Source organism: Aedes albopictus, chromosome 3, assembly GCF_035046485.1.
Source record: "Aedes albopictus strain Foshan chromosome 3, AalbF5, whole genome shotgun sequence".
Classification (NCBI taxonomy): Eukaryota; Metazoa; Arthropoda; class Insecta; order Diptera; family Culicidae; genus Aedes; species Aedes albopictus.
Genome location: NC_085138.1, coordinates 445,101,469 through 445,126,528, shown reverse-complemented (window position 1 = coordinate 445,126,528; position 25,060 = coordinate 445,101,469). Strand labels below are relative to the sequence as shown.

Sequence of the window (25,060 nt, the reverse complement as noted above, 5' to 3'; positions counted from 1 at the left end):
TGTGATTCGTTATTATATGTGTTACGTAATTTATGCACGATACCACAAAACTTTTCCAACATAAATCGCTAAACATAGTTATTCGCATAATATATCTATAATTTATGCTACATTACATATATGTAGCAACTTTATTAAGCCATTTGTACAAAAATTCCGAATAGGTCCCACTTGCCCCGTGATACGGTGTAAATGAAGATCTGATCCACTTTTCATCATATGCATAATATACAAAATGCATAAATGCATAATATACAAATCTGAATGTGTCACCCATCTGGTTTTCCATGCTAAATTTAACAAAAAAAAAATTCAATCGCGATGCGAAATACGAGAACAAAACAAATTTTGCATAGTATTTTTGGAGGCTAAAAAGCTTTGTTATAGGAAAAATCGACCCAGTCTAGAAATTATGTATTCTTGGTCCATGCTTTGCAGCTTGAACCAAGAATATTAACTTTGAAACCTTCCGACAAACTCGCAAAATGTGCGTTCTTCCTTGGAAATGGAAATACGGCCATGGGTACCGATATGAACGAGGCTGAAAATCTCATTAATACAGATAAAACAACTTTAGGACCCTATTGATGATATTTTTGATGATATTGTTCTACCATCTATTGTAGCAAGGCAGCTGCCTATAGCACTGGAATAATCTGAAAAGCGATTTGATCAAGATTGTGCTCTTTACTATTACTTTAGAGCTTTTAGTAGAACTTGTTACTTCAGACTCTAGTTTAATCTAAAAACATTTCACTAATACTTCACTTTTGCAAAAGAAAATAAAAAATGAATAACTCTTTTAAAGAAAACTAGAAAGGACGAGCAAATTCCTTTTAATTCTACTACTGTGCTTATCTTCGGACAGATAGGCCTATTTCGTCTGTGACTTACAGACTTCTTCAGTGTCAAGTGCTCGACTCACAGTCGAGCCCTTTCCCAATATATGATGAGATATGTATATGTAATGTATGCCAGTGTGTGTTGTGTATGTTTTGTTATATATTTGTTTGAAAAACAATCATAATCATGATTAATAAGCATTTATAAACAAAACATTTACCTGATTACTCCTGAAATAGAATGTGGATTAGCAACAAAACATTAAAATAAAAGCACATCAAATCTCGATCAAGTCTCGATCCTGGAATGTTTGCTCACCACTGATCGGCCACTTTAGGCATGAAAACATTAACAAGATCGAAATTTGATGCGGTGGTAGATCTTACGCCGCAACGCACCATTCTAAGGTGATCTACCCACGTTACGGGGCAAAACAACTTTAGGACCCTATTTCAAAGAAACTCCCTATGGTTCACTGTCGCTACTAACGTCACTGCATCCGAGCAATAGGAAGAGCAACTTTCTCGTCAAACTGCTTTGTGTGCGAGGTACCTGCTGGCATCTCATTAGCACATGGCCTCGGTCGCAACCAACAACACACATACGATAGGTATGTAGGTAGTTCCGTAGTTAGCAAACTGGTTCGTCCTCATTGAGCCACCAACCAACCCCCACTCCCACGATCCTGTGATTGTTAGGATGTTGTTGTTTCGACTTCTGTTCTGGCTGCACCATATAACAGCCAGGAAACGACATTGAAGGATATGACGTTTTGTTTACTGCGCTGTCGGCACTTACCCAGAAGTATTCCTGTTTGAAGCCGGGTAATCGCCTGTGGGACGCTCCCACCTGGTGGATGAACTCGAAGAAAGTGTCCAAATCATCCAGGCCCCGGATTCCCTCGTCCAGGGTGTTCATCACCTTGTTGGCGTGCTCCTGCAGCTCCTCCGATGTTGCCTGTTCCTCTTTCGTTTTGAGCTCCTTAAAATTGGCGAACATTTCCAGCAGATCCGAGTGCTCTTCGAACAGTCTGAAATTCGGGGAAAAAGGAGAATGGAAATAGCGTTTGATACTATATTAAGCTGGGGAGCGATTCTGGGAAATGTAAATGAGTAGCAACACTGCTGTTCACACGTGACTATAACACCATCATCAATCAATTTGCTTGAACATGTGTAGTCTAAAAGGCATCCATTACTCAATAATTACACTAGTTTACAGCATTTTTGAACTCGGTAAGCTGATGATCATTTTTGGTGTAGAATCATGCCCTGAGTTCGAAAACGCGAAGGAAAAAAATTACAGTAGAGCGGAAATTTTTTCGACTTTCCATACAAGGTTGATGATTTGAAATCGATTTTTGTTCTATTTTTAAGCAAAGTCGCTCACTTCAAACATCTCATTCTCCGTAATGAATGCTCCGATTGAGCTGAAATTTTTACTGTAACTCGCCTACATATGATATGTCAAATAAACGTCGAGAAAGAATTTTTCAGTTGGTTTTTTCTTATTGAAAAAAATACATTTCTTCAAAAAATTTTGGGAATTTTGCTAAAATTTAAGAAGATCGTCCCTAAAACTCGCCAATATCTTGAATTTCATCAATCTGACGCAAATCCTGTATTCAGATGATCGAATGGTATTGTATTCAGCTTTTAATTTATGGAAAAAGATTTAAAATTGGTTGAACAAAACGCAATATATTTGAATTTTAGTGAATTACATATTTTGAAAAGTTACAAAACTCGATATTGAGCTAAAACTCAAGAACTGTTCTACTTTAAATTTTTTGAAGGTCGGTTTCGAAATCAGTACTAAATTGTGCTTCAAAAATTTTGGTCGTTGACAGAAGTTCACGACTTTCGTTTTATTTTGTAAACTTGTGTTATTGTCACCTAATACTCGTTGGAGTACATATGTACTTGTATGTTGAATTCAGCTTTTCGATACCCATAACATCCTAGCATATGAACGTCTGCACAGACCTATTTGAAATCATGCACGAGAATAGCTATCATGGGAACTCACAAAATTGATTAGGTCCACGAAAGACTTTAATACAAAAAAAAAATAAATAAATAAATAAATAAAAATAAATCTAGCGAATAATGCGATTTGTGGGAATTATACCGGAGACGGAAACATGTAAACATCAGCTTCAACTTTAGCTTTGATGGTGTGATCAGTTCGATTGTCTAGAATGAGTTTTTTACAAGGTCCAGCCGATTTGGTTGCTTCGCTTTTATCATACACACAATGGCGTAGCTAGGAATTTGGGGGCCCGGTGCGGGAGCAAATTTTAGGGCCCTCATGAAAATTACAGATGTACATATTTCTCTCGAGTAATCGCGCTGTTATATTTTGTACAACACGTTGAAAAAATCGCGATTTTCATACTCAGTATTAGCGTGATACTGGCAGTGGTGGTCAACTAACTGACGAAAGGTAAAAAAATATTTTCTGTATTCCTTTATGTATTTCTTCGGGGATTTCTGCAAGGATACATCCCGAAGAATTATGTCGAATTTTTTTTTTTAACATTTTTTAAGAATTGCGTCAATCCTTTAGGAATAAAGTAGAAATTACTTTACCGTTTTCTTTAAAAAAATCTTTCTTAAAGAATAATTTGTCTTCATGAATATTTTAATTGATTAATGAATGAATGTCATTGAGTATTTCTCTAACCACTCCTACAGGAATTCCTACAGTGTTGTCTCTGAGGATGTTTTCAAAAGTACTTCGAGTACTTCAAAAGATTCTTGAGCAAGCTTCATCGAGTGTTCCTCGAAACATTTGTTCAGGAAGTCCACCAGGGGTTCTATCAATAATATCTCTGAGAATCTAAAGATCTCTTGAGAAATTCCAGAAAAAAAAACCACAAAAAATCTACAATGATTCTTTTAGAAGCAAATATACTACCAAGAAATTACATCTGAATTCCTCCAGATGAAGAGAAGTCCTTCTAAAATTTCTTCAAACATTCCTCCATGATTTATTCAGGAGATTCTGCAAAATTCCTTTGATGATTTTTCCACCGAAGTTAAGTATTTCTCCACAGATTCTTCAAGGCTTTCAATTATTACCTCACATAACTCTTTCAGAGATTTTGTCTTGTCATCTCCTCAAGCATTCTTGGCATTCTTTTTAGGACAAAGTATTTGAAGTTTCCTGGTACCTAAACGTTCATTTCATTTATTTAGTTAACATCAAATTCATGATAATACTGAATCAACAATTTGCCGCCATAATACTCGATTTGCAGCTGCAGCTCTCCAACGTCGGTCACGCCCAACACTCGCCAGATCACGCTCCACCTGGTTCGCCCATCGTGCTCTCTGCGCTCCACGCCTTCTTGTACCAACCGGATGGTTAGCAAACACCAACTTTGCAGGGTTGTTGTCCGGCATTCTTGCAACATGCCCTGCCCACCGTATCCTTCCGGCTTTGGCTACCTTCTGGATGCTGGGTTCGCCGGTACCTAAACGTATCCGGCTTAAAATGTAAGTCAATGTTTACTGTGCGAAAGCAAGGATCAAGTAATCCAGTTACAATTTCATCCAGATACGTTTGACGGTTCTCTAGATTTGTGCTCGAGAACATTGGAGCTATGTACTCCAAATACCTTGTCCTTAAAGATATATTTTTTCCAAGGATTCCTTCAGAATTTCCTCTAATGATTCCTTAACAAAATACTGCAGCGTTTTTTTTTTCGAAAAAAAAAATCTGCTAGGATTCTGTAAAGAGTTTCTCTAAGGTTTTACTAAGAAGTTCATTCTAGAATTCGTCCAGGAAATTTCCAAAGGGCCTGTACATAAACTACGTAGACTGTTGAGGGGGAGATGGGGGGTGGGGGGTTGGTGGGGGGTGGCAAAATTTGTATGGACAAAAGTCTACGAGGGGAGAGGGAGGGTCTGAGATGACCAAAAATGAATCTACGTAGTTTATGGACAGCGCCAAAGAATCCATTGGATAATATTTTTTACCTCCAAGGTTTCCCACATAAGTTCCTCTAACAATATTGTCAGAGGAACCTGTAGGAGTTATTTCACTATCCATCAACTCTAGGATATTTCCCAAGGATTCCTTCAGGAATTTTGGCTGGCATTTCTCTGGATCTCTTCTAAAAAATCATTTTAAGTTTCCATCAAGCATCTCAGTCAAGAATTTCAGGTTTTATTAATCATTCCTAAAAATTTCTCCGAAAAAAATGTTTAAAAAATCTCTGAGAATTCCTGGTAGGGTCAACATGCTTTTAGTAATCTTACAATCCCAAATTAATCCTATTCGAAAAAAAAGCGATTACGGCACCGATGATTAGGTAATTCTTCAGGAATCGCTTCAAGAATTCCTGCGGGATTTTTTCCAAGAATTTCTTAAATATTTTTCCAAAAAAAAAAGCGGGTTAAAAGCAAAAAGAGTAGGTGACAAAAACCCACTTTCAAGTAAATGAGGTTTAAAGTTTTTCACCAATTTTTCATCTCATACAAAACGTATGGAGTTTCAAAGTCGACCCAATTTTCTACAATTTATTGTTATTTTTCTAATCATCGTAAAAATAATCTTATAAATTTGCTGAAAGCTTGAAACCGGAAAATTGTTTTGGTATGCTCAACTCAAAATCGTCAAAATGGTCACTCTTCGATTCTGGGTCCCTCAATTATCAAATGATTTTTTCAGAATTCCTTCAAGGATCTTGTAAGAAACTAATGCAAAGGTTTCATCAATCGAATAAAGCATTCCTTGTTTAATTTATTTAATAAATTTTGTAGGGATTCAACGGAGGGTTACTTTTGAGATTTTTCCAGGGCTCACTTTAGGAATTCTTCCATCGTTTTTGTCAAAATTTTAAAGGAATTCCTTCAAAGAGGCCTTTAGAAATTCCTCCCTATCTTTTTTCAGGATTTTTTTTCTAAAGATTGCTTTAGTAGTTCATCCAATAAATGCTCTTGCGATTTCTCCAAACATTCGTTCAAAATTTATTAAAGTATTCTCTAAGAATTTCCTAAATTGATTTTATTCATTCATTCTTAAACTTTCAGGACGCGCGCCTGTTTGAGCCTAAAAATACAACGTGCTCGCGCTGTATACGACGAGCGAGGTTTTTGGCATTGTTGTACTTTTTTTACAACGGCGCGCGTCCTGAAGTGTTAAACTGATTTCCCCAAGTATTTTACAAATGATTTTGTACAAGATATCTTTTGGGAATTCATTTATGCAAGTATTTCTCCATGTATTTGTATAATTTACTTCTGCAAGATTTTTTTCGAAGATTTTTAGATAAATTCCTCTAAAAAATTCCTTAGGCATTTCTGCAGAGTATTTGAGTGTTTTTTTTTTTTTTTTTATAAATGCTTAAGAAATTCCTCCAATTGTTTATTCAAGGATTCAGGAACTCCTTCTTAGAAATTAAAAAAAAATATAATATAAAATAATATACCGCCTCGGCTATATGGGCCAAAGTACCTGTCGAATGAATTTCTTAAGGAACTATTGAAAGACAAACAAAAGTAATTTTTAAATATATAAGCAAAGGGAATATCGGTGAACCTCGTAAAAGTTTCTTGATAAATTTTCAAAGCAATTGCCCAAAGAATTTCGAAAAGTAATGATTTTCAAAAATAATAATGAAAATCAATTTCGAATATTATTGCCGAGAAATTTCAAAAAAGTTAAAGAGTTTTTTAAACAATTTCTATTTGCCAAATGAATTAACCAAAGCCAATCAATTACGTTAGGATTTGTAAAGAATTATCCAGAAGAGGGTTGACGTTTCTCAAAGTAATTACCCGAGGATTTTTCAAACGAATTGTAAAAAAAAAAACTAGCGAAAGGTGGCAGACAAAATTTCTAAATAAATTTCGAAGGAATAAAAAGCTGAAATTCGTAAAGTAATTGCTGAAGCATTTTCGAGAATTCGTTGAAAATTTCCCAAAAGAATTGTCTAACAATTTCGCAAAGTAATTGCTGCATAAATTTTTATTTATAGGTACTTCTAACGGGGATCCTAAAAAAAACTTGAGATTTTTTTACCAAAGGAATAGCGAACTAAATTTCCAACACAATAGCTGAGACAGTTTGTAAAGGAATTGCCACAGAAGTTTTCTAAAAATAATGCAGAATGAAATCAGAAAAAATGCTCTGGGAATTCCCAAAGGAATTTCCGAAGAATTTTTTTTGAGTAATTTCAGGATTAGATATTCTTTAATTAATTGCTGCACTGATTTCCAAAGTGACATCTGAAAAAAAAAAAAAACGAAGAAATACTTCAGGAAATCCAATAAAAAAATAAAGCATCCTTCAAGAATTCTCACAAAAATTCCTCCAGGAAATTCTACTGATATTCTTTCAATGAATCCTTTAGAAATTCTTACAATGGAAATGGAAACCTTTAGAAATTTTTCTGTTGATACCTTTAAATATTTTTCAAACGATAACGCCTGTTTCGTCCGGATTCACTTCGCGAAACTTCTAAAAATGTTTCTTACGATTTCATCAAGCATTTGTTTCAAGTGAGAAACCCCAAGAACTCTTTATTGGATATCTCTTACAATTTATCTAGGAATTACTCAAGGACTTATTTACAAATTCCTCCAAGATTTCCTTCGAAAGTTGCTACAGCGCGCATCAGTGATTGCTTCGGAAACTCCTCAATGTGTGTCTGAAGCAATTTCTTCAATTATATGTATTCCCAAGAATTCCATAAAAAGTATCTTAGAGATTTTCACTAATGATTCTTTTGGGGCTACCTCACATAATCACTTCAGCAACTTTCCAGAAGAATCCTTTTGGAATTCCTTCATGATTTTTAAAAGAAATTTCTCCAAGATTTTCTTTTTGCAATGCCTTTAAGAAAGTCCAGTGAAGATTAAATCTTTTTCTTCAAGAATTTTTTTTCAAGCTACATTACAAAGATTCGTTTAGGGATTTCTAAAAGTTTTTTTTTCAGATTTTCTTTCAATATAGGTATTCTTTTAAAGATTATTTTTCGATTTGCTCCAAAGATATTGAGGGGAATTCTTTGAGAAATAATTTATGCATTGCATCATTAGCTCTTCCAAAAAGCTCTTTGTTATCAATTTTTTTATTAGGATTTCTTTACTTAAATTCCCAATACACTCCTTGTATTACTAGTTTCATAGTACTGTTGTAATCCTTCAAGAATGTCATCAAGAATGATGGGATTCATGAAGACGATTCTTCAAAGATTTTTTTAGAAATTCCTCCAAAAATTCTTGCAAACATTTCTACAAAAATTCCTTCGAGAATTCCTCCACAATTCCTTTAGAAAATTTTCCAATTATCCATTCAGGTATTGCTCCAAGTATGATTTCCGAAAATCATTAAAAATATTTTCCATGAGGAACTCCTACAAGATTATTTCTTGGATAAATCTCTAAAGAAATCTTAGAAGAAATTTCTTAAGGTTCATCTGAGGGATTCCTTGAAGGACTTTAAGACATAATCCTTGTAGGATTTAATGAAGGAATCCGAAGAGGTATTCCTGAACAAATGGTTGAAGAAATTAAAAAAAAAAACTTGCAAGAATTCCTCAAGGATTTCTTGAAAAGTTCCTGCAGAAATGCTTGGAGGAGTTCCTGAACTAATCATTGTAAGCATTCCTATATCAATGCTTAAAAGAATTTTTGAAGTAATCTCTGAAAAAAGTTTTAAGTTAATCTTAGAAGATTTTTTGTAGAAGTTTTTGAAATAACTTATTTACTATAGTATTTACCTTACCCGAAGAAATTCCCGCAGAAACCATTCAAGAATACTTGGATAGAAATACTTGATGCAATAGTTGGAGTTCGTTGATTGCACTTATTTTTTATACGAGAGCAAAAATAATTGACTAACTATTGCTATTACGGTTTTGACGTGACATGTGTTCAGATCTTAATTTTCATAAATGGGACCCCTGAATTTCAGCTGCTACCTTAAGCTAAGCCAACAGCTATGTTTGGTCCTTTGGTTAGGATGTCACTGACATTTTATAAGGCACATGAATTTTGCTTCCATATCGGTACTGAATTTAGTAAATTTATATTTTGATTTCTAGCACATTATTTCTTGTATTTTGGGGCCCCTGTAGGTATCCCAAATAGCAATCATCGAATTGATCAAAACTAAACTAACTAAATTACATGAATAAAGTGTGTATATTTATAATTGTTAAAAATAGGATTTCAAATTAGTCAATCTTTTGATAATCACGAAGGGGCCTGGAAATACCTATCCACAGATCTGCAAGTATATAAATAAGTTCAATACTTGTAGCAAACTTTCACTATTTAAAGAACTTTATTCAAACCTTCTCTGATTTGGAGGCGCCCTGAATTCGGGGGCCCGGTGCGGACCGCACCCCCGCACCCCCCCCCCCTTGCTACGCCACTGCATACACATTTGAGGTCATCTGATTGCAATTGGACAAGGACTGTGCTTCTTCTCGGTACAAACTTTGTTCCAGTAGGGACGTTACGCCAAGAAAGTAGTAGTTGAAGAAGAACCAGAAAAAGATGGAAATGGAGAATAACAATAAGAAGGATGAAACTTTCCCTGCCTTTTTTTATAATTTCAGCACTGCAGCGATACAATAGGTTAGTTACGTTCCTGTCGTGTCGCAAACAAGCAGTCAGGAGAATCTGGGAAAAACTTCTTTTAAGTTGTCCACTTGAATGAGCTACCACATACAACTTTCGAAAGATTTTTTTTTCTTTCGTCGTAAAGTAGAAAACAAGCCGACACGATCGATCTTAATTGAATTAACTCCCAGCGGCAGCAGCAGCAGCAGCATGACAGACAGACAAAGTCTCGGAAGTTTGCTTCCTCAGACGACAGGAGGAGAGCCACAGACAGGAGCCAACACATATTGCAATAGAAACACCGGATGTGTAAAACGCGACGGTTAAGTTACGTTCAGATGCTCGGATGCTGCCGGTTGCTAGTTGCATGAATATTGGATGGAGCATAAAAGTTGCTCGAAGTTGATAACTTCGTTTGGGAGGACACTTTTGAAGTCTGCTGTTTTCAATTCTTGCTTCAATTGAAGAGAAAAAAAAGTACTGGAACAGAATAAGGATATCAATTATGCATTGCGTGACACAACATTTTGTTCTTTTCAGTTTTATTATTTCCAGTCTTGTAGAGCCGAGGTGAGGTGACAAAACAAATGACGTCAGTTGGCGAAGATGAAATGCGGAATTTGATGCTTTGGGGAGATTTATGTGTTTTTTTGGTGTATTCTATAGAGCATAATTCCCTAAAGAAACATCATTTGGCGGTTGAAGTAAAATTTGAATGGAATGTTTATGCCGAGGCATTCCGCAATAACCAAGTTTCATGGCTTATGGAGCAAGAGTCACGATAATTTATTCATCACTTTCATTCCGCTTGTCATATACAATGAGTCACTTTAAAAACGTTTCGCCGCCCTCTTTTTCAAGTCATAAAGCCTTGTCATTCATAATTCCTCTGATTCCGATTTCAGTGAAAAACTACAATATATTGTAGACTAGACCAGACTAGACTAGACTACTCTTCTCGTACTGGTTGTGGAGATGCAGAGTGCTCAAGATCTTTAGTGGCAACAATCATCACACTTTAAAATTACTTTTCCCTCCCATTTAGAAATTCAACGATTTAAAAAAAATATCAACAGGAATATAACTGGAATGTACCAGCGCTTATTCATTCGGTTCTCAGTGCAATTTATATAAGATCTTGTCAATCACATTACATAGTTTTGAACCTGTGATAGGTTACTTCAGTTTGAGTCATTGAATTAGAATCAATAATTTAGCAGTTTTGTATAATTCAGTGGTTCTCACCCTACGGTTAAGGGCCAAGCGAATTTCACAAGAACTGAAGTTGTGAGGATGAAATGAATAGGCTTTTTTTTGTATTCTGCTGCTTCAGGGAGCACCTATTACAATGTAGATGTGTTGTAAAGATCAGTGGTTTCCAATCTGGGATCACGGGACACAATAATTTCTCAAGCATAAGGAGCAGTATCTTCAATATAGATACATTACAAAAATCAATGGTTCCTAATCTGGGGTTACGGGCCGCTAGCATTTTACAAGAACCGAGAGTGCTAGAAAAAATGGGACATCTTAAGGTCATTGGTCATCTCATGGAGGAATATCTTAAATATAGATGTATTGCAAATACCAGTGGTTTTCAATCTATTTATGAGTTATAGTTTAAAATCTGACCGAAAAGGCGTCAAAACGTTGTAATATCACGGTAGAATGTGTCAAATATATGGAATGTACACTACCCATCAAAAGTATGGACTCCACGAAAAAATATTGCAACACTAACCGCTGCTAATCGAGCGGAGTTTAGACGTGGGTAACGACGGATAGCAGCGAATCAATGCGGATTTTTCCGGTTAGCAAAAGAAGTGTTATTCCCTCTGCTTGATTATGAAGTTAATCAGGTCTGAATCACTTGTTTGTTGTGTGAATTATAGCTAATTCGCTTGAACATGAAGTGAACCCAAGAGTGAACCAGACCTAAATCACTTGAATATAGAGTGAATCAGATCAAAATCACTTGAATATGAAGTGAATTGGACATGTATCGCTTCAATGTGATGTAAATCAAACGCAAATCACTTCAATATCCCTTTTGGGACGGAGCTCAAAAAAGTGAAATTTCCATACAAATTGCTCAACTTTGGCTCTCCTGAACTCTGACATTTCCCAAAAAAATCAACCATTATTTTTCCTCATTTGAAAGAACTAAATACTCTTTATCTTTCGATTTCTAACATTGACTACCTAGATAATTCGGGAATAAAAAATATGCGACAGATAAAACTTTTTCATGTTTTACGGTTTTTGTCCACTTTTTGTTTACCTTGTTGTGGTAAATTTCACAGGCAACGTAAACAAAAGTTTGTTTGCACACATTCAAGTATAATGTGAACCAGACCTTAATCACTTGAAAATGAAGTGTATTATCCTGAATCATTTGAATATGATGTACAATAGACCTGAATCACTTGAGTATGAAGTGAATCAGACCTAATTCGCTTTAATATGAAGTGAATCAGACCTAATTCGGTTGAATGTCCCTATATTCAAGTGATACAGAATATGTTGTAAGATGAATCTGTATAACTTGAATATGATGTAAACCAGACCTGAATCACTAAATAAAATATGAACTTCAGGATGAATAAAGTTTATCGCGACTTGTAACATGATCCGATAACGATAGATCCCGCGATAAAGCGTGCATCAGATGTTTAATTGCTCTGTGATACGAGCACAGCGCGAGGGTGTCGCATCATGCTATCGCAAGAGCAACGGCTATCTTTGATTGTTTGTTTGGTGTATCATTTATCGTTAGAAGTGAATTTCTTCCATCCTTTATATGAAGTAAATCAGGTCTGAATCACTTGAATATGAAGTGAATCGGAACTAATTAGTTTGAATATGAAATAAATTGGACCTGTATCACTTAAATATGAAGTGAATCAAATCTGAACCACTTCAATATGTGCAATATGACGGTAATTGTCTTAAAAAAAATATGATGTAAAACAGACCTGAATCACTAGAATATTAAGTGAATGAGGTCTAAATATGAAGGGAATCTGAACTAATTAGTTTGAATATGAAGTGAATTGAACCTGTATCACTTGGATATGAAGTGAATCAAATGTAAACCAGACCTGAATCGATATGCAGTGAATCAGACCTAATTTTCTTGAATATGAAATGAATCAGACCTGAATCACTTTAATATAAAATATATTGCACCGGGTCCCGTAGCGTAGTGGCTACACGTTTGCTTCATAAGCAGATGTTCATGGATTCGATCCCAGCCCCGGCACTTTCGTCAGTTGCTCTTTCCCCCTGAGAGCAGCTGACACTGACCCTCGTCTGAGCCCATGGCTCAAATGAACCCGGATACTTGGACATCGGTGAACGGCAACCCATAATGGATCTCCAATCGGACTGGAAACAGGAACAACCAACAGCCACACATTAACATTCTCGAGCTCATCATTCTATCATGATAGGGTAGAAAGTGAAAGCAGCGCAACGGCCACCAGTTCGATGTAGTACAATTAGAAATAGAATAAATTTAGGCGCTGTACAAAGTGTATGTACAGCTTCCAATTGGAATCGCTCTGTAAATCAGGTTAAGTGATTGAAGAATAAAAAAACGCATTTAAAAAAAATGGATCTTTATTACTTGAATACGATGTAAACCAGACCTGAATCGCTAAAATATGAAGTGAATCAGGTCTGAATATGAAGAAAATCGGAACTAATAAGTTTGAACATGAAGAAAATTAGACCTACATACATACATTTATTTGTTCAACATCATTAAGACAAGACATAATCAACAATAGTACGCCACAATGCTCTCCATCCTCGGTCGCGCCCAATGCTCGCCAAGTCACACTCCACCTGGTCCGCCCATCGTGCTCTCTGCGCTCCACGCCTTCTTGTGCCAACCAGATCCGTTGCAAACACCAGCTTTGCAGGGTTGTTGTCCGGCATTCTTGCAACATGCCCTGCCCAACGTATCCTTCCGGCTTTGGCCACCTTCTGGATGCTGGGTTCGCCGTAAAGTGCAGCGAGCTCGTGGTTCATCCTTCTCCGCCACACACCGTTCTCCTGCACACCGCCGAAGATCGTTCTTAGCACGCGTCGCTCGAAAACTCCGAGTGCTTGCAGGTCCTCCTCGAGCATGGTCCATGTCTCGTGCCCGTAGAGGATCACCGGTCTTATCAGCGTTTTGTACATGGTGCATTTGGTGCGTGGGTGAATCTTTTTCGACCGCAGTTTCTTCTGGAGCCCGTAGTAGGCCCGACTTCCGCTGATGATGCGCCTCCGAATTTCTCGGCTCACGTTGTTGTCAGCCGTCAGTAAGGATCCGAGGTAGACGAATTCCTCCACCACCTCGAAAGTATCCCCGTCTATCGTAACATTACTACCCAGACGGATCCGGTCGTTTTCGGTTCCGCCTACCAGCATGTACTTTGTTTTTGAGGCATTCACCACCAGTCCGACCTTTGCTGCTTCGCGTTTCAGGTGGGTGTACAGTTCTGCCACCGTTCCAAATGTTCTAGCTATAATGTCCATGTCGTCCGCAAAGCACACAAATTGGCTGGATTTTGTGAAAATCGTTCCCCGGCTGTTGAGCCCGGCTCGTCGCATCACACCTTCCAGCGCGATGTTGAAGAGTAGACATGAGAGTCCGTCACCTTGTCGCAGTCCCCGGTGAGATACGAATGAACTGGATAGTTCTCCCGAAACCCTTACGCAGTTTTGCACGCCGTCCATCGTTGCTTTAATCAGTCTAGTCAGCTTCCCAGGAAAGCCGTTTTCGTACATGATTCTCCATAGCTCTGCGCGGTCGATACTATCGTATGCCGCTTTGAAGTCGATGAACAGGTGGTGCGTTGGGACCTGGTATTCACGGCATTTCTGGAGGATTTGCCGTACGGTAAAAATCTAGTCCGTTGTCGACCGGCCGTCAATGAAGCCGGCTTGATAACTTCCCACGAACTCATTTGTTTTAGGTGACAGACGACGGAAGATGATCTGGGATAGCACTTTGTAGGCAGCATTCAAAATAGTGGTCGCCCTGAAGTTCTCACATTCCAAATGGTCGCCTTTCTTGTGAATGGGGCAGATTACCCCTTCCTTCCACTCCTCCGGTAGCTGTTCGGTTTCCCAGATCCTGACTATCAGCCGATGCAGACAGGTGCCCAACTTTTCTGGGCCCATCTTGATGAGTTCAGCTGCGATACCATCCTTACCAGCTGCTTTGTTGGTTTTGAGCTGGTGAATGGCATCCTTAACTTCCCTCAGCGTGGGAGTTGGTTCATTTCCGTCCTCCGCTGCACTGGCGTCGTCGTTTCTTCCGTTGCCGTGGGCTCCCGTGCCTACGTTCTCCACGCCGTTCAGGTGCTGATCGAAGTGCTGCTTCCACCTTTCGATCACCTCACGTCCGTCCGTCAAGAGGCCTCCGTCTTTATCCCTGCATATTTCGGCTCGCGGCACGAAGCCGTTGCGGGATGCGTTGAGCTTCTGATAGAACTTCCGTGTTTCTTGGGAACGGCACAGCAGTTCCATTTCTTCACACTCCGCTTCTTCCAGGTGGCGCTTTTTCTCCCGAAAGAGGCGGGTCTGCTGTTTCCGCTTCTGTTTGTAACGTTCCACGTTCTGTCGAGCCCCTTGATGCAGCATTACCGCCCTCGCTGCGTTCTTCTCCTCCAAAACCAAAAATTAGACCTGTATAACTTGAATATGATGTAAACCAGACCTGAATCTCTTGAATATGCAATGAATCAGGTCTGAATCACTTAAGTATGAAGTGAATCAGACTTAAATAACTTAAATATACAGTGGATCAGACCTGCGTTGAATATGATGTATACTCGACCTCAATCACTTGAGTATGAAGTGAATTAGATTATGACTTTTTGAACCATTTTGCCGAAGACTTGAACTTTCTATCTTATCGGGAACGCGAGGTAGAGTTGGTTACCCAAGCAGCACACAAGTCACAAAGGAGTGTCGACAGCGCAGGTTTTTGGTTGTACAGGAGCTACATTAATGTTATTCTAACTCAAAGGCAGAATAAGTTGAAAATGACTAGTGTCCAACCAATAACTTGCGCTGTCGATACTTCTTTGTGACTTGTGTGCTGCTTGGGTAAAAATACTCATTTTTACATGCTCATTAACATCACCTAGAGGCCGAATTGCTAATAAAACTGTTTGTCTTTATGGTGTCAACGGCCTTCTGAACTTTGCTGAAGATTATTTCTTTGCAGATTATCAGGATTTTGAATTTACTAGTTTTCAGGTGATGCTATACTTCTTTGGGGGTTATGTAATATTCAACTGAGTGTTGTAATACTTTTTTAAGTGAGTTCGTACTTGTGACGAGTGGTATATATGCTCCTTGAGACGCAGAACCTAAAAAAATCTCACTCTAACTTAGATTTTTCAGCTTTTGAGAAGTACAAGTTCCTTAGGCTTCACAAGCTTTCAGGTGGGCTTCAGGGGGCCTCAGGGGGTTTAAGCGATATTCCAAGGGATTTAGGCGTTTCATGTGGTTCCAGGAGGCTTCAAAAGCTTCAGGAGAGCTTCAGGGAGGTTTCAGTAGCGTCTCCGGGCGTTTCAAGGGATTTCAGAGGAGTTGCTGGGAGTTTTAGAAGGCTCCACATGTTTTCTGTGAGTTTCAAGGCATTTTACCCTCCTAAGATGTTAGGCTAGGCGCACCACCATAGCGTAGTGTACGTTCAGCAAGCTTGTCTGTGTCATATTGACCCCAACATCCTACTAGGGTTAAGGGCGTTTCTGTAGGTTGCAAGGGGTTCCACAGAGATCTAGAGGGGCCTCTTTTCGACCGGATTTAAGGAGTTTGATGGCGTTTCAGGGGAATCTTAGGATACTTCAGAAGCTTCCAGGGAGCTTAGCTTAGCTCTTTGGTGTTCTGCAGGGGCGTTACCCGTGAAGATTAGATGACCTTTACTCAAAGGAGTTTTTAGAGTGCTCAAATAAGCATTGAACATAGCACTTGACATCACTTTGTTGCATGATGCTGTCTAAGCGTGAATTTCATTTGCAATGTATCAACAGATCATTGAGTCTTTCCAGCTCAACGCACAAATCTCGTGGACGCGATCTTTTTCATTGAAATGAAATTTTGCTCGTTTCGAGTTTCTATCTGGAAATGATTTTCACGTTATTTGTTTTGCAATATTATCGCTGGGGTTGAGTATGGATAAAAAAATGCATTCTTTCACATTCATTTTTCAATAACTTCTGTTTCTTTGTATGGAACAGTCCCTTGATCATTGGAATGTGATCGTTGGTAATGCATGCACAAATGTAGAAAAAATATTTGGAGTTCATCAATTTTCCAACCAAATTTGTTCCGCATTGACAACAAAGCAAGCTAATAAAGGTCTGGTCAAAAGAAAAACTAAAAAATGAAACTTTTAAAGAAAAACTAGAAAAGGACGTGCAAATCCATTTTTATTCCACTACTTTGCTTATCTTCGGACAGATAGGCCTGTTTTGTCTGCGACTTACATACTTCTTCAGTGCTCGACTTGAAGAAAACCTCGCATTGATTATGGTATTTATACTATACTACTTTAGACAGCTGACTTCCTGCCTCAAAATTGGCCAAGTAGCCAAAGCTAGTGAAAAGCTTCAAACTATTTATTTTGTTTTTTTTTTTAATTTTTATTTTTCATCGATTTTTATGGCTTTCCAAAGGATTTTTTTTTGAGATTTCTGATATACTAGATAGATTCTGAGTACAAGTTCCAATTAAAAAGCTATACATATTTTATTTTCCTACATCCAAAATCATACTTAAGTTACAGCGAATTAAAAAAAATGGACATTGTAAGACATGTTTTTCGAGACGGTCCGAAAATTCATATACCTGAGAAATAACTGATCCGTTTTTGATAAAAACTTGGTAACTTTAGTAAAAAACCTTCACCGGATTCCAATAAGATATTCGAACTTGTACTTGGGATCTATTTTTGATATCAGAAATCTCAAAGATAGGAATAGCATAGCATAGCATAACATGAATACTTGCTCAAATCTTGGATGAAGTTGCAAAGTAGAATATATCCATTGACATTGCTGATGTCGCTACTATCTACAGTGTCATAGACCCACTCAGCTTCACACACCTGGCCAAGTCCTTGCAAGCATTTATAAATCCCATCATCAACTTAGAAAGAGCCCAGAACTGAAGCAGCTACCAATAGATGAAAGGATGTTAAAAATAGCGAATTTTCAACTTGTAGTTATATAACAAATGTATATATACTGAAGTAGAATTATTCGTAAATAAATAATATTAGAAAGATCTCACCAATTGTTTTGTGGTTTTTGTGGTCCAATGCCGATCATCTTATTGTCTATGATTAATGTTCCTCACATATTTTCTGATTTGCCTCATTTTCTTTCCGAGTGAGAGGCAATCTTTGACACATGAACCATTCTATCACTAATCGCTCCCGCGCACATATTAAACCGCCGTCAGCACAGGTCAACTCTCGGTCCAAAAGGGTGTAGATAGAAATTGAATCACAGTTCTCCGACGACCATAAAATATCTTATTCGTTCACCGACCACGTCACTGTTATCATCGTTTGGCGCTGGACCAAAAAAAAAAAGCACGGATCAAACAAAAACAATGAAAATGAACGCAGATTTGAACATAATTTACGCTTTAAGAGCCGCAAAAAAAAAAAAAAATCCGATTGCGGGAGGCTGATTGGAAAGAACTTACCAAATTGTATTATGTGGACAATTTGGTAAGTTCTTTCCAATCAGCCTCCATCAGGGTAAAGGAGGTATTTTGGACCCCTTTAGGAAGTGGATGGACAATTCAGCGAAAAAAGAAGGCTTTCAACATAAATCATGAATAATTTTTGTGGGCATTAAGTAGAGCAACATGTTTTCTGTTGAAAAAGGCCAAACAAAACTCAAAATTGTTGTAGTAAATACAATAAATACCAAACTCCTAAAGGATCTTGGGCTTCTATTTTGGCTCACCTGATTTTATTTTGGACCACCAAGTGAATATATTAATTGCATGATGAAATGAAGGCATCTTAGCAAAATTTTACACATAGTTAAAATTACGTGAGTATTACAACTTTATTTTTCGGTTTTTTAAGCTGGGAATATCCAAAAATTACGTTACGTTCAAAAAGGAAGAAATTTTGTTGCAATGGCCAGTTTTTTACACATTGTAGATCGATGTTTCATAAAAAAAAATACGTAAATCGTGAATTCATTGACTATTGCATGACATCATTCACCATCTAAAAATTACGTAACACTTTATAGGAAGCGTGGAAGTCTAGTGATTTTGCTAAATATAAGGGCATTCTACACATATTGTAAAAAGTGGGAAGGCCATCAAAAATAAAATAATTTCAATGATACGTAATTAGTCAAACATACATTAGATAACACATTGTCTCACTCATCAAGTAATTGCCGAGAAGGACAACTGTTCAAAACTGGATGGCTGAATACCTAAAATTTGAACTTGGCGAAAACTTGTTAGGACACAAATCGAAGCCATAACAAACTCATTATAAAATAAACGTATAACAACCTAGGTCACGGGAGGCCCCAACGTATTCTATTTATCTGTTTTCAGAGTACATAACGTTGGCATGAATGTTTTCTCCCTTTAGAAGAAACTGAAGAGGTCAATCTGACAGCCCAAGCAACATACATGGTTACAAAACAGTCACGGCAGCGTACGTAGGGGTTGCACAGAAGTCACTGTGACTTACTTAGCAACCATTACCTGCGCTGCCGTGACTGTTTTGTAACCATGTGTGTTGCTTGGGAGGTGGGCCAAAATATGTGCCCATATGATTATGATGAACAAATTTTGGCCATACCTCAAACCACCATTTTAGTAAATATTATTGCTCCACCAAGCTTAAGAACAGTTAACATTGAATTCTAACAAGGTTCTAACTACATTCAGGACGTAGCACCCAACGCGGCACTCTGATCTTCCTTCTCTTCCAGAGTTCGTAATCACTACCACCGAAAAAACACACTTTTTGTTTTCCTTCCAAACAACGCACTTATTGAATTAATGTTTTAAATTGAAATATTAATAACACTCCAAATCGGCAGAATCATCTTCCAAACTTCTTGAAAATGCTGACAGGCGGAAGGCAAAAACACAGCACGAGACATCAGAAATCTCAAAGATAGGAATGCTTTGAACAGCAATGAAAAATTGAAATTATATGACATTCAACATAGATCCGCGATGAATATTTTGGTTAATGTATTTTTTTTCTTAAAGCCCTTCGAATATCGTTAAACATCTTCGAAAACATCATTTCAATCCAACAAACCATTTTCGAGTTATAGTTATTTGAAGAAGAAAATTAGTTTATTTTTTCATTCGCCCTTTTCAAAAGTTAGGTGAGGAGAAAAGGTTACAAATTGATGCGAAAGTAAATGATTCACGAAATCCGGTGCAATAACGAAACATCCATCAGATTGGAAAATAGCAAATCAAAAATGACAATTTTTCGTGTTTTGAGCTGGAAATTGTAGATCCAAATGTCTTTAGTCCATGGAATTCTCGGATACTCTTAGACAATTATTGAACTGGTAAGTAAAGAAAGCCCTTGAGCACCTAAGCAATAAACTGTGGAAATGTTCAAACAGATACTTCCATTTAGGATATTCTGCACTATTTGCACTGCTCTGTACCCATGAAGCCCCAATTAACGATGTAATCAGCATGCCAAAAAGTCAATCAATCATCAGGTCGAACCGCTCTTCCATCCTTCGTCCACCACTTGCCGACTCGTCTGATTTGCCCAGTCCCGACCCAACTGCAATCGTGTCAAATCTAATTTAAAAACTCCCATCTGGAGCAGAATCAAAAACCTACTAGGCGAGCGCCATATTCAGCGCACACAAGTGGTCCCCATCAGTGTCAGTACAGTGCCACAGACGGTAGATTAGGAAGGCTCCACTGACAATTCTAGACTACTTAGATCGATATATACGAACAAATTGAACTTTCCAGTGGGTAGCGTTTGCGCGCTCTTGCGTCGCCACTTGACTGCCTCCACCCACGTATATTTAATGTTTGCATGGGCATTGGGCCTGGGGATGGAGTAGGAAAAGGCCATCGAAATACATTCGCTCGAAATAAAAAGAGGAAAAACGAATAGGGCATCGCGCGCGAAAAAAAAATCTGTGCGTTACTCGTGAACTGCTTTCTAATGGACGTATTTGAGCACATGTATCAAACGGCTCTCGTTTTTGGCAGTCTGGCACAGTCAGTGGCACGTAATACAAACGCAAACGTTCGCCCTGCTGGCTGCTGTGACGACTTCGAGTTTCGGATTCAATAGGATAGATGCTGAATCGATTGGCAAATTACTTTCCTGAATCGAGAATGGAAAAAAAGTTATATGAGCATGAGACAATAATAGCTATTAGCTTCTAGCCGGTTACTATCAATGGGCAATGGGCGACTAAAAGGTGAATGAGATGAAACTGAACGGCCTTTGCATTTCTATATTGACGGGATCAACAAATAATGAAGAAATGTCCGAAACAGTGGATTTTTTAAACTTTGTGAACAAAGCGCAAAATATACAAAAAAGTTTAGTTTTCCAAATGTTTATAGAGAACAAAGTTTCTTAGCTGACATAATCATATGGCTTTAAAATGTGGACTTTAATAACAGGAATCGTAGCCGTAGGTAATTTATGTAGGGACAGCTGTTGAAGTAAAATGGAACGGGCTCACCAATAACCCCTTTCAAATTGATTGAATTGGCTATTTGAACTGTGACAAGTGGGCAGCTCTTCTTTCCTAGTCAAATTTCAGTGTTTATTTTCCACTTGTTATGATTATTTACTCCTTCGCAAGCAACATCCTACTCCTACTGTCTATTTCGGCAGTGCAAACAAGTTGCGAGATAGCGAGGAAACACATCTGTCACGACCAATCAAAAAGAAATTATCGGGATTGGCGAGATCGAGTGGCTGGTTGGTGGGCTGCCTGTCCTGTCGGAAGTGGTGACAACCAACTCGATTCTAGGGAAAATGTACTGCAGATGCGGATGAACGGATTAGAATCCATTTGGTTTCATATTTTCGGAACGGACGGACAGAACCACCGCTACAGAGGCGACACGGTTCCGTGGAAAGCCAAGTACGGATGAAATTTACGACATACGACGACTGTCGCATGTTTAGAACCCACGCTAGCTCAGAAGCAGGAGAATTTAGGCGTGTGTATTTTTATTCCAAATCACGTCACGTCATAACATGGAAGGCTGCGTGCGGACGGCCAAAATATTGCCCATATGTGTATGTTGTCCCATATATATTTTGGCATTCATGGTTACACAATTTATGTGTGCTATTACAGTTGCTGACTAGTATTTCGTATTGCAAATAGGTTGCTATGTAAATCATGGTGTCCTTGTCTTATCATTTTGTTAGGAAGTCATAATGTACCTATACAAAAGTATTACAAATTTCAAGCTTTATGCTTCGGGTCATTAGATGAGCTAAATAATCTGTATTCATGGTTTCCACTTTCTGTTAACATTTATACCAAATAGTTGGCGCATAACAACCATGCGTGTCCATTTCCTATTTCTTTTATCGTTCATTAGGTTGTGAAGCTCGATGCCCCTATACGAATACCCGAGTAGAAGGGAATAGCAACAGCATAATATAATGTGTTATTTTGGAAAAATAACTGAGTAACGGAGAGAGTTATTTTCATGTTATTTACATAACATATCCTGTTCTAATCTTGTCTGTCATAAGCGGCAAAATAACAAAAATTATAACAAAAAAATGTTCCTGGAAGACCTGTTTTATAACATGTTTTGTTAGTTTCAATAACAACTTAATAACAGCGATTTTTGAAAATATTTCAATAACAAATTTTGATATGAATAAGTTATTGATACCAAACTAAAAACAAAATTTGCTTTTTTTCTGTTGCGGATAGAAACTCCTCCAAAGTCCCATATGAATTCAATGGGATACACAACAATAGCATCTATTGGGACGCTATTGTTGTCGCAAGCGATTGATTATCGAAAACAGAGAGGAACAATAGTTTTCGTTTTTTTTTTTCAAATAACTTAAGATGAAAAACTACCGACGTTTAGAAGCTCTTTTTTAGGTGGTTCATTGTTTATAAGATTAATTTACATTATTACCTCATTGATTGACACATTTATCTAAGTGAATCTAAGTAGGATCAATGCAGTGAAATCAATAAAAATAAAAAGTTTAAAAATATTAATCAATAGCGTTCTTCTTCTTGATGACTTATTTTTTTACATTTTTGTCGAAAAAGTGTTGTTCGTCCTTGAATTCCAACATTTGATCCAAAATGTTCCATAAAATGGCTAACACTCTATTACACTCTCTATATTCATATTCATACTAAACTGAAATTGGGACAAAAAAAAACAGATATACTTTTCAAAGTGCTTATAAAACAAAAAAAAATTCTCTTACAGTTCCTCACGGAATGATGTGAACAACGAAAATCTTGAATGGTGTAGTTTTGATTGCAAAGCTAGTTATGTTGTAATATTAATGATCAAATGTTTGTACAGTCTCAATGACTCAGTAATAACTGAACTTGTGCTACAACAAAATATGTTATTGAAAAGTAATTTAAAGAAAATATACCAAGAGCACGATCATAACAAAATAATATTGTCCAACAGAACATGTTATGGAACGGTGATGACTTAATAACTTAATAATAACAAACCGAGATATAAAAACAGTTTTTGTGATTCCGTTGTTATTTTTTTGATATTTTCCTCTGCTCGGGTAAACAGATAATTATAAAAATAACCTTTTTAACCCTTCAGCGTGCGCGCTCTTGTAAAAAATACAACACTACCAAAAAACCTCGCTATTCTTATAAGGCGCGAGCGCGTTGCAGTTTCGATTGCTTGATGGCGCGCGTCCTGAAAGGTTAACATATAGAGAACACTTCGCTATCACTTTTGAACTTTTAATAGAACGTTTTCACTTAAAACACTACAATTAAAAAACACTTTAATTTTAAAACACTTCACTATTATTTCACTTTTGCAAAACTAAAAAAAGATAAATTTAAATAAAAACTAGAAAGGACGAGCAAATCTTTTTTGATTCCAATTCTTAGCTTATCTTTGGACAGATAGGCCTATTTCATCTGCGACTTACAGACTCCTTCAGTGTCGAGTGCTCGAATCGAAATATAGAGAATAGTTTTCTTCTAGGAAATCCTCCAGTGGTTCTTTTAGGAATTTCCCGGGAATAACTCCGAAAATTCTTAAGCGATTCCTGAAGGAATTCCTGCAGAAATCTCTCCCATTCCCCCAGAGATTCTTCCATGAAATACAGCACGAATTCTTTCAAATATTCCTCTAAGAGTTCCTTCAGGAAATCCTCAAGGAATTCTCCCAGAGATTCCTCCACAAACCTCGACGAAGATCCCTACAGGAAATCCTCTAAGAATTCCCTAAGAGATTCATCCAAAACTTTCTACAGGGAATGCTCCATGAATTCCTTCTGAAATACCTTCAAGATTTTCATCAGGAACTCATCCAGGAATGCCTCTAAGGATTCTTCCAGGAACTCCTTCAGGGACTCACCCAGGAACTCTTTTAAATATTCGTCCATAAATTCATCCAAAGATTCTTCCATTAATTCCCTCGGAGATTGCTGCAGAAATTGCTCCAAGAAGTTCTCCAAAAATTCTTACAGGTAGCTATTCCTCCCGGAATTCCTCTTGAAATTCTTCACAAAATTCCTTCAGAGATTTTTTTCAGTAGTGCCTCTAGGGATTCCTCCAGGTATTCGTCAAGGGATTCCTTCAAAGATTCCTCATGAGATTTTCAAAGAATCCCCAAGAACTTCTCCAAAAGCTTCCAAAGAGTTTCCTCAAGGATTTCCTCTAAAAAAACCTGCAAGGATTTCTCCATAAATTCCTCTAGAAGTTCATCCAGAAATTCCTCCAAGGCTTCCTTCAGGGATTTCTTCAGGAATTCCTTCAGGGATTCCTCCAGGAATTCCTTCAAAAATTCCACTAAGAATTCCTTCAAGGACTCCTCCAGGAATTCCTTCAAGGATCCCTTTAAAAAATCCTTCAAGGATTTCTCCAGGAATTCCTTCAAGGAGATTCCTCCAAAAATTCGTTTTAGGATTCCTCCGTGAATTTCTTCCAGGTTTACTCCAGGAGTTTCTTCCAGGAGTCCTCCAGGAATTTCTTCAAGCATTCCTCCAGGAATTCCTGCAGATAGATTCCTCCAGATATTCCTTCAAAAGTCCTAAAGAAAATTCCTTCAAGGATTCCTCCAGGAATTTCTTAAAAGATATCTGCAGGAATTCCATCAAGGATTTCTCCAGGAATTTCTTCAAGGATTCCTCCAGGAATTCCTTCAAGGATTCCTCCAGAAATTCCTTCAAGAATTCTTCCAGGAATTCCTTCAAAAATTCCCCCAGGAATTCCTTCAAGGATTCCTCTAGGAGTTCCTCCAAGGATTCCTCAGGGAGTGTATTTAAGGATTCCTCCAGGAATTCCTTCACGGATTTCTCCAGAAATTTCTTCAAGGATTTCTCCAGGAATTTCTTCAAAGATTCCTTCAGGAATTCATTCAAGGTCCAGCAGTTCTTTCAA

The 25,060-nt window shown here is 37.6% G+C and overlaps 1 protein-coding gene across 6 annotated transcripts in view; it reads right to left on the bottom strand.

Annotated features, from left to right (window-relative positions):
- Positions 1-25,060, bottom strand: part of LOC109425926 (neuroglobin) — a 170,028-nt gene that overhangs the window by 37,414 nt on the left and 107,554 nt on the right. For all 6 annotated transcript variants that reach the window (XM_062856687.1, XM_062856685.1, XM_062856683.1 and 3 more), the window contains exon 3: positions 1,642-1,873. In XM_062856687.1, coding sequence (XP_062712671.1) covers positions 1,642-1,873 — 232 coding nt within the window. The remainder of the gene's footprint in view (positions 1-1,641; positions 1,874-25,060) is intronic.